Raw genomic sequence first — 10626 nt, 5'->3', positions numbered from 1 at the left:
GGGGAGAGGCGGGTTTGCCTGGCACGGCCCGCAGCCCCCTCCCCTCAGCTGGCAGCCCCCGGGGCAGGGCCAGTGTCTCAGGAGGGCGGCCACTCGGCCTTCCACACAGAATCGCACCACTGCTGGTGCAGGGGCGGCTCCTGTGGGGGTGTGTGGGCTGTTACAGTGCTTGTCTGCCTGGAGAAGAGTCTGCATCCACGTTAAACACCCCAGATTGTCGGGAGCAGCACGCGGCAGATGACAGCACCGCCGCCTCCCGGGTCGCGAGCTCCGCGCGGCAGAGGCAGGGGAGCGGGGCAGTGTCGTGTCTGCACCCCTTGTGCTTCCATCACGGCGTCCCAGGGTGTCGTTCACACACGCCGCCTCCACGGGCTGCAGGCCCCGTTTGCATGGCACACGTGGATGGCCCTGGATCAGTTTCCAGGGGTAACTGTTGAGGTTTCCCAGTGACGCTGACGCAGCTCCTCCCCTCTGGAAGGCCCCCGCCTTCTCCCAGGTCACCCTGTTGGACAGTTTGACTTGGCCCCGTGCTGTGTGTCCACTCAGGGCCTCTGGGTGAGCTCAGGAGGTGCCCGCTTCCTGCCTCCCAGGGTCACTGAGCTGTGTAGAAATTCTCCTGTCTGTCCGCACTCCATTCACGCCCTGGGGATGCTTGGTCCTTCTGCTCCCCTCCCTGAGGCTGGCCTTTCGTCCCAGAACTGCCTGCCCCCACGCCGTGTGCAGCCCCGCTCACTGACGTGCACAGCAGCCCACACCTGCCCCTCGTGACACCCGCAGTTCCCACTCTCTGAAGTGGCCAGGCTGTGGCTGCTGGCGACCGCGTAAGGCAGCACTCAGAAACCTGTATTGTCCTGCAGGCAGCAGGACTGCCTTCTCCTACTTTTAATCTCTGTGACTGTCTATGCTCAACTCTGGCCCAGCCCCTAACATCTGTAAAGCAGGCTCTCACGGGGCCTGAGACGCTTCTGTCCGTGCAGTCCCTGTCCTGACATCCCCGTGGGTGCGTGCCCAGGTGGCCTGAGGACACGGGGAGGATTGTGCCCGCACCGTGGCCCCTCATGGTGGTGCCGTCCCGTGACAAGGGTGGCGCGGCAGCCGTGAGCCTCTGGCCTTGCCCTGGGCATCCCTCTGTCGCAGGGCACTGCCTGGCCTCACACAGGAACCCCAGCCTGACGAGAAAGTTGCAGAGGACCCAGTAGATGCCTCCAGGGGTGGCTCAGAAGAGCTGGGGTGCTCCCGGAAGGAGACAGCCTGCGTGCCTTGCAGCTGGGCCAGCTCAGCGGAGTCAGCCGTGCTCAGAGGTCTTCGGGTCATCCATAGAGAGGGCTGAGGGGTCCTAAGGGGACCCAGGGATATGAAGGAATAAGGGGCCTAGTCAGGGACTGGATCTGGTGGACACGTACCCCTTCTCAGTGCTGACGGCAGAGTCCAGCCACAGAGCCACACACGTAGGCATAGGGAGCATGGCCTGGAGACGTACCCAGTGAAGCCATCTCTGTGTTCAGGAGGAGCGTGACAGGCAGACGGACGCAGAAGCTGCAGGACGCCCTGGCACTCACCATGTGCCCATTCCGTGGTGTCCGGCAGTAAACGAGGACACGCTGGCCCCCCTGATGGCCTGTGCTCGAGGCGTGGGCTGCTCACCCACAGACTGAGGGGTGGTGTCTGCTGCTGGGGAGGTTTCAGCCCACCCCAGGCCCTTGGTTTTTCCAGAATTTTCCATGAACAGATTAATAGCCCAGGTATAATGTCTTGGCAGCCCTCCGGAATGCCCTGTCCCAGACCAAGCCCTGGGACGGCAGTCTTCTGGTGGGGCAGGTTGACGAGGGCTCACACACCCTGCCTGATAAAGCCCCTTCCTGCTCATCCTCAGAATTTGCTAAATGCAGTTCAGAGCCAATCAATACTTGCCAGAGAGTTTCCCCACCTTTTCCTAAACAAGTGCGTTCCTGAGGAACTCGTTTATTCGCAGATGCCGTGAGCCTTAATGACCCCCCGAGTCTTGTCCTGCCAGTCACCCAGATGGCTGCTGATAAAGATTTAGCATCGTGTTCTAAGTGTCAGGGCTGTCAGTGGGGCTGAACCATTTGACCAGAAGAAAAAAACGCACAGGGAGCTATTGATTACAGCTTCTCAGTGTCACTTGTTCACCAGGATTTAGGTATTGATGAGGCCGCAAGTGAAAACAAGCTCTTTCCCTTGTGGGCTGCTACCCACAAGAACAAAGGCAAAGCTGGAGAAAATACTCAGCCAGCACCAGAATCAGAGGGATTCCATTATTGATCGAAAGGCCCCTTCGTGTTATTTTTGTTGGAGACAAATCTATGGGTTTGGAAGTTTTATAGCATTTGAGAAAGGGTCTGTGTAAGTGATGGATTCATGTATTGGATGAATTAGATTTCACAGCATGAAGATTTCAATGCAGCTATGATATTATGAGCTACTTGGTTATTGATAAAAATTACATTTCATGCGGCACGGGCTTTAAAGGAGAGGGCACAGAGGGCATGGATCCCTTGGAATGTCCTCAGGGGCACAGTGAATTTTAGCAGGTTTCATTATTTTAACAGTCTGGAACCTGTCACTGAAATTAGCATGACCAGAAGCAGTGTTCCCGCTTCTGGAGGTGAGAATCGTGTGTGTTTGGTCAGTCACCAGTTCCCATCACAGATGAAGACTGATCATAGCTCTCTCTGTAATTGCTATTCCCGGCCGGCAGCCTGTTATCTGCGTGGTGCACAGACAGAGAGTCGCGTTACACACTTGCAGTTTCGTAGCTCGTTGGGCAAGAGGGAAGAGAAGGAGAGCTTGTGTGTGAAGTCTGCTGTTCGGGAGGAAAATTGAATTGGGGCCTAAATGTTTATGAAACTAAATTGAATTAAGTGTCTACCTCCTTATCAGTCAAAAACTTGAATTGTGTATTATCTAATCGTGTCCTCCCAGCAATTATTAATGTGACTACTGTATTTGATAAAAAACCCCCAATCAGAGCAAACACTCTGCTCCTGAAGTTTCCTGTTCCCCCCGGTTGTGTGCTGTGGGCAGGCCCAGCAGTGTGTGGCCGCTTCTCGCTTGGTCAGGCTGTGCAGGAGAGGAAGCCCGAGCCCTCCTCAGCACGCAGGGCTGGAACTCCACAGACAGCACGTGCTCCCACGGCAACCCAGACTCCCCAGAATCCGAGTCAGGGCTGGTCTGTGAGGCGCGGAAGGTCAGACAGCTCCCTGCGGGCCCTGCCTCTGCGGCCCCCCGGGGCAGCGTGCAGAGCGCGGGCCTCCAAGCAGCTTTCGGCCCCGGACGAGAGGCTCACTGCGCCCTCAGGTTGCGGAGTCTGGCCTGGGCTGCACGGAGGGCATGTTCTCCCTGCCGCATCCTTACTGAGCAGCGTGTCCAGGACAGGACAGGGCCGGGAACCCAGCCACCCTCCCGGGACCAACAGAGGGGCACCCCAGGGGGAGTGTGTGTTACGTGGCGGCAAGTGACAGCCTGCTCCACCCGCAGTGAAGGCCTCCGGTGGGGGCACAGACGGCCTCCCGGGGAGCAGAGGCGCCTGGTTACCTTGAGCGGAGGCCCCCCACACGTGGGGTCTCTGAAGGCCTGCGCCTGCCCCTCTCCAGACAGGACTCCTGTGCCGGCGGGCAGGCGGTCCCTCTGCCGGACTCCGCAGGTGCTGGGCAGACACGGTCCTGCCTTTATCCAAGGACAGTTGCTCAGTGAGTCACCCTCCCCTTGGGGGTAGAAGGGGGCCAGACCAGCCCAGGAGCGCCACCCCCCTCACCTGCAGTCAGAGCCCTGTGCAGACAGCAACCCTCACCTCCAGTAACGGACCCGGTGGGGCTGCCAGGGGCCCCTTGGGCCTCCTGCTAAAGAGGCCGCAGCCGGGAGGGCAGGGTCCCTCTGGTGGGGGTCGCCGTGAGGAGCACGGGGCAAGGTGGGACTCACCTGTGTGGCTGCAAGAGGAGCCACAGCCCCTGCCAGAGTCACATCCAGCGCCTGTGGGCCCTGCCGTCCAGTCCAGGCCACTCCGTGGGGTCTCACGCTCCTGCAGGTCTGCATGCGGCCAGCTCCGGGCCAGTCAGCGGTGTGCCGGAGCTGGAGGAAGCCCTGTTCTGGGGGCGTCTGCACCTTGTGTGCAGGCCCACCTGCCTGTCCAGCCTCCTGGGAACTGGGCCTGCCCCTCCCCTGGGGCTGGTGTGGCAGCGTTGTAAGCTGCAGGGGAGCCTCTCTAGGAGGTGGTGCTGGGCCCGTGTTTCCTGGTGCGACTCAGGGATGCTCAGCACTTGGCTGGCTGTTGCCCCCAGGATCCCAGCGGCAGAGCCTGTCCAACTGTCGGGCAGTTCTCCGTGTTTGTATCTGCTTTCTTTGTGAAGTGCCCTTGCTTTCCATGGAGTCACCCTGCTGATTTAGGCAGGCATCTAACTACTCCGCTTGTCTCCAGATGTGAAAGGCGCAGGGCAGCTTTGCCCTCTTAGGGCTTTTTTGGGAGGTGGGGAAGACCCTGTGGGAGGAAGGGTGGGGGGCAGGGCCCCAGGGCAGAGGGTCCATCCCAGCCTGGGATTCGGGGGTCTGGCGACTGCTTCTCAGATAGGAACAGATGAGGAGTGGAGCTTCTCAAACTTTCTGTATCAGAGGCTAAGGAGGGAAGCAGCCCCCCCCACCCCACAGACCCCCGGGTCCACTGGTGTCTGTAAAGCAGGGTTGGCAAGCGATCCCTGTAAAGGGCAGGACAGTAAATGTTTTCGGTTTTGCAAAAGCAGCCACGTAGTATGTACCAAGTGGGCGTAGCTGTGCTCCAATGAGCCTTTATTTACAAAACCAAGTGCGGACTGCCTGGGCCGCATCCACGGTTAGCCAGCCTTGGAGTTAGAGTGGCCTCTGAACACAGCGTTCCCTGGCGTTTCCTCTTACTTCTCGGAAATGCTTGGGAACTTTGCATGGCACCTAAACTTGGGAATGTCTTCTTAAGTTCTGTGCATATACATTTTAAATCACTTACCAAGTGAAACTGTTTTGTCCTTCCAAATCCTAGCATGAAGGGATTCTCTAGAACCCAGCCTTTTGGGCACCAGGAACAAGTTTCGTGAAAGACAGTTTTTCCACGGACCCAGGATAGGATGGGGGTTGGTTTTGGTTTCACCTGCCGCTCCCCCGCATGGTGGGGCCAGTTTTCTCACAGACCACAGACCTGGGTGTGTCCGGAGGCTGGAGACCCCTGCTCTAGAAGATGCCCCACATTTACCTTGGGCCTGCCCCAGCCCACCCAAGACACTCAGAGGCCAAGGGGCGACTTGTGCTGAGACGGGGCTTGCGCGTGGCTGGGGTGGGGGCCGCCGGGGTGGGTGTGGGGCCAGGCTGACGTGGCGCCTGCATGTGGCTGGGGGGCCGCCGGGGTGGGCATGGGGCCAGGCTGACGTAGCCACCTCGCTCTCTTGCAGATCCCCATCCTCATCCCGTGCCATCGAGTGGTCTGCAGCAGCGGGGCCATGGGCAACTACTCCGGAGGAGTGGGCGTGAAGGAGTGGCTGCTGGCCCACGAGGGCCGGCCCGCCGGGAAAGCAGCCCGTGGAGGGGGCTCCCGTGCCACCGGATCCTGGCGCGGGGCCCTGGGTAGCACCGCCAGCTCCCAGCCCGCAGGCCGAGACTGAGTGTGTGTGAGCAGTGTGCTAGGCATGGGGTGTGTGCTGGGGAGGTGGGGGGTGGGGGGTGGGGTATGCTGAGGGAGGGTGGGGGGTGCTGAGGGCGGGGTGTCTCATTAAAGGAGCCAGAGTCTCAGAGGTGTCTTGTGTCTGCTTCTTTACGATTTACCATGAAGAGAGCCCAGAGGCTGCCCCCCGTGGGTGTAGCTTGCTCACTTCTGTCACTGTGATTGTCCCCTTGCTGATTCTCTTGAATCAGAGGTGAGAGAATGGGAGCCTGGTAAACGTGAGGATGACTGCCCTGCAAGGAAGGGGCATCTGGTGCCCACCAGGAACCGCTGGCTGCCTCAGACACCATGGTGGTACCCAGGGCCAGCCAGGCCCCAGACGGCCAGACCCTCCTCATGCAGGTCCATCCTCGGCAAATTGGCCTGCCTGCAGCATGCTCCATGCCTGCCCTATCCTCTCAGCTGCCAAAGCTGCTGGGATTATGCTACTGAAGGAACAGGGGCGGCCCTGAAAAGACATGCTTACTCAGAGACTCCAGCTTTATCTTCCCAGCTGCCCGAAGGCTAATGCAAGGTGCATCCGTTTGGGGTCGCGTCAACGGAATAGAAAATAGCCACTTGCCAGAATACTTTGGGAAAACAAATAGCTCTTGGTGCCTGAAATGGCCCCTCCTGAGGAGTGGAGTCTCGCCCAGCCGGTCTCTCGCCACTCTCGTCCTGAGTCCTCTCAGGACCCAGGGCGAGAGGGATGCCTGCCTCTCCTTCCTGACTCACGACCCCGAGCCTGGAAGTCCGGCCGCTGGCGAGGTGGGTCAGCTCCGGTCACGGTACAGGTAGGGGCGCGTCCCGTGCCTGCTGTGCACACTGTCTAAGGCGTGAGTGCCGTGGTGTCGTCTTAGCTTCACTATCAGCCCAATCCAGGAAGCGTCAGGGAAGCTTGTGTCTTTATATGTGGATGAATAAAATGGAGCGTATGATGGATGGAGGATAAACGGTGCCTGGCTGTGCAGTAGAAAGCTATGTTTTTGTCGGGGCACCTGTGACAGTGTAAACAGCAGCAGGAGAGCTTGAGATGTGTGTGTCCACACCCAGGTGAGGGCGCAGCCCTGGGAGTGTGTGTGTGTGTGTCCACAACTGGGTGAGGGCACAACCCTGGGCGTGTGTGTGTGTGTGTCCACAACTGGGTGAGGGCACAACCCTGGGCGTGTGTGGTTTGGGTATACTTTGTGTGTGACCTCACCACTGACCTCACACTAACTAGGCTTTTCTCACCAATCTACAATTCTTTGCATCCTTTTCTTATATCAGCCAAATTAATTCTGGATTTTTCTCTTAAAAGTAAAATACGACCATTTCCCCATTGTCTTCTGATCTGGTCCTCCTCAGGACTTCTTTAGAGCCGAACCAGAGTCTTTACAGGGAGCTGCCTAGATGTCTGATCTCTGTGGACGGACCCTGAGTCTCCCTGCTCCATCCACCCAAGCTTCTGGCTCCCTAGGTGAGCCTCAGGAGCTGTGAGTGCCTCCCCATCTGACACGTCAGGAGGGTGAGTGGGGGCCCCGGGTGCCCTTCACATCTGGGGGCTATGAGGGCGGTTGTGTTCTGAATTCTCTGAGGAAAAGCTCTGCTCCAGGGACTTGGAGCCCCAGGACCCCACTGCCAGAACAGAACCAGCTGCTGGGCTGCAGCCCCAGCTCCCAGCTTTGGGGCCTCGGTGTGGGGCTGTCAGTGCTTCTGATGGAGGGCGCCACTGAAGGGTGCTGGGCTGCACTGGGCAGGCCCGGCCCCCACTGCTCGAGGAAGGACTTGAAGACGGGATGCGCTGGACAATCCCCAGGGCATGTGCTGTCTGTCCGGTTGCCAGCGGACGGGCAGACCTCTCCGCAATGCTGTCAGACCCTCAGGATGCATCCCAGGCCCCACACCCGCTGCTCCTGGGCCTGGAGAGTGGGGACCCCTCAGGGAGGGGGCCTCCCACCGTGATCTCCAGGTGCCCCAGCAGCGGGCAGCAAGGGAGGGTCCCAGATCAGGCAGCCCGCCGGGGCCAGGCCCCACCCCCAGGGGGTCCTATCTGGGCCCCGCCCACCCTTGCTGACGCACAAACGGAGTCTCCCGGGTCCCAGCAGCAGAGCCGCCCCAAGGGTGGGCCTCAAACCATTCCAGGGGCAGCAGACTCCGCAGGGGCCTCCCGGAACTGCCGTGGCTAGAGGAGCACCGCGTTTGCAAAAACAAAGATGGGAAAGGCACAGGGAAACAGAAAAATGTTCTCCCAGTGAAAAGAGATGCTGAAACAAGGACAGGCCCCAGGCCCCCTTGTGTGCAAGTTCCCTCCATCCAGCGCCCAGACCTGCGAGGCAGCCGTGCGGCCCATGCACACCACCCTCGCTCTTCCTGGAGACCTGGGTCGTGGAGGGTTCAGAAAGAGATTCGTTTTTGCAGAACCAGCTGTTATGAACTGGCTGCCCTTGACCATATGAGAGGCTGAGCTGCGGAGGGCTGGCCTGTCCCCACCCCCGCCCCCAGGGTCGGGAGCATCACATAGCCCCCCTCGCTTGCACACCTGAGCTGCAGAGGGATGAAGGGACAACAGGCCTGACTTCCTGGTGCCCAAAAAAGAGGAGCTGGATCTGGGAGGGCACCAGGAAGGCGCAGTGAGGAGGCTGGAACCAGTGCAGGCAGCTGTGTTTCTGAGGAAGAACATGGGCTCACCGTGGAGGTAATTTAATCAAGCTTTTTTAATGGGTGTCCACTCAGCCAGCAGAAAATACCATGGTTCCCTGGTGCGGCGTGACCACTGCTTAGAGGCGTCCTCATCTCCAGCTTGAATCTGTCTGGTTGCCCGCCCCGCCCAGGCCTCGAATCTCCACCCAGCAAGCTCTCCTTACCCAGCGCCTCCTCTTTGGAGCAGCTAAGCATGTCCAGGGGGTGTGTTTATTACTGATGTCATTGTTTATTCCTTAACCTGTTATAAACAGCAATGTTATCCCAGGATGAAACTCCTTTAAAGCTTTAGGGTAAGAGAAAGCTATGCAGGCAGGTGGCTGGAGACATCTTGGGGGGTGATGGCGAGGTCGGCAGAGCCCGGTGGGTTTAGGTGCTGCCCGGGAGTCGTGGGCGGGGAGCCCCTTGTCTGTGGGGCCCTCCTGGTGCAGCTCTGGCGGGGTGGGTGGGCACTGCTGGCCATGTGTCCCCATGTCCTCAGCACCCACAGGCTCAGCCTGGCACGAGCGGTGCCAGCTGGAGCCCCGGCCACTGCAGGAGCAGGCGGGCCATCACAGCCCCGGCCATGTGAGCAGCACGCGCTCCACCTGGGAGCTCACCCCCGGGCCCCTGTACTGTTGAGGTTTCAGGCTGTGCACAGGCAGACTTGGAAATGATAATCGTGTTATCTTGGCGCGGGACACACACAAACACCCACCGCTGACGCTTTCCCAGGAAGGGCCCTCGGCAGCGGGCTCTGGGCTGACACGCTTAGGCCTCCATGTGCTTTGTCTGCACTGGGTTTTCCCGCTGCTGTCCTGGCAGGGGTCCTGGCTGAGGACTGAACCGAGTTGCCTCTTCTGGCCTGTGCAGGCTTTTTGTTTCTTGTTCATGGGCATTTGATTGAAGTTTGTGTTTAGGGAGTTGAAGTTCACATCAATTTTACCTGTTATCAGTTTGAAAGACAATGAGGTTTAATGGAACTCTGCCAGGCAGCCTCGTCTGTCTGTCTGTCTGAAGGAAGTGGGGTGGCAGTTGAAAGCCAGACCCGGAGCCTGGAGAAACTGCAGGACCCGCATCCCTTAAGTGGCTGAGGGCAGCCGCCCAGGGTCCTCGGACCCTGCGGCTCCAGTTGTGGACAGATGGACAGCGTCTGGCCTCCATCACCCAGGCCAGCTCCAGGGGCCCCTGCTGGGCAGACGGGCTGGAGCGGACAAGGACAAGGACGAGACACCAGGCAGTGGACGGCGCCTCAGTGGAAGAAAGGGCGGCGTTAACGAGTCTCTCAATGTTTCTAATTCGTGTTTTCTTCTCCTCTGAAAAAAAGCCGTTAAGAACAAATTCCATGTGGACGGCAGTTAAGATTAATCCTAAAATCATGGCCTCGGTGCCTTTGGCACCTGCAGAGACCATCCACTAGCAGCTTGCTGGGAGCAGCCACGCTGGGAAGGGTGGTGACTGGTGCTCGGACTCTCTGGTGGCCACTGGCGCTGTGGTCAGGACGGACCTTGCCGGTGATCGTCATGGATTCTGACGTGGTGGGACGCAGGACGGGCCGGAATCTGCTGCTCTGGGGAGCCCCCTGACCAGCTTTCCCGGTGTGTGCGTGGATGCCGGCACATCTGTCTGGATGCCGGCCGGGGGCTGCGAGTGGCCAGGGCTGCAGCATGGGGGATGGAGGGCAGGAGCTTCACCTCTCGCTTTGCTTATTTCTCAGCCTGGGCCCTCCCTGGCACTCAGGCCACCACACGCACACGCCACGGTCTCTCAAGGCTCCCCGTTAACACATTACTGTAGTTTGGTTCCCAAACACAAGGAGCGTGTGCTTCCCAGACTGGTTTGTTGACTTAAATGAAGAAAAACCCGTCTGGAGAAAATACTAGTGTCCAAACACCAAGCAGCATGTGATACTGAGCAAAAAGCGTTGCTTTTGCGTGCTTTGATCGCCATGACGACAAGGCAAAGTGGATGCAGGTGTGAGACTTCGGGCAGGAAACGCGGGAGCAGGTACATGGCCGAGCTGCCGGCTCCAGCAGCAGGTTGGGTCCCCGGGCCTCTGGGCACAGATGCTCCCCGAAGCTGAGACGTGACTGGGATGGCTCGTGGCGCCCCCTGCCCACGCCCCCCAGAGGAGGCAAGGCCGGCCCTGCCCAGCCACCGCTGGGCACTCAACCCAGGGCCAATCGGGATGACAGGCCTGGCGCAGCAGGACGCTGGCCGCCCTCAGTGCCAGCACCCGCTGCCTCCCGCCTGGGGCCCCAGGGCAGGGACTGGCGTCCCTGAAC

At 59.5% G+C, this 10626-nt stretch overlaps 1 protein-coding gene across 1 annotated transcript in view; it reads left to right on the top strand.

The window, feature by feature from the left end:
- MGMT (O-6-methylguanine-DNA methyltransferase) overlaps positions 1-6078 on the top strand; it is a 282717-nt gene extending 276639 nt beyond the window's left edge. Inside the window, exon 5 of the mRNA XM_010859143.1 lies at positions 5433-6078. Coding sequence (XP_010857445.1) covers positions 5433-5608 — 176 coding nt within the window. The 3' untranslated portion in view covers positions 5609-6078. The remainder of the gene's footprint in view (positions 1-5432) is intronic.
- The last annotated feature ends 4548 nt before the right edge of the window (positions 6079-10626 follow it).

This window comes from Bison bison, unplaced genomic scaffold, assembly GCF_000754665.1.
Source record: "Bison bison bison isolate TAMUID 2011002044 unplaced genomic scaffold, Bison_UMD1.0 scf7180017864456, whole genome shotgun sequence".
NCBI classification, from domain to species: domain Eukaryota; kingdom Metazoa; phylum Chordata; class Mammalia; order Artiodactyla; family Bovidae; genus Bison; species Bison bison.
The sequence above is the reverse complement of the archived record's forward strand: the minus strand, read 5'-3'. Positions and strand labels throughout refer to the sequence as shown.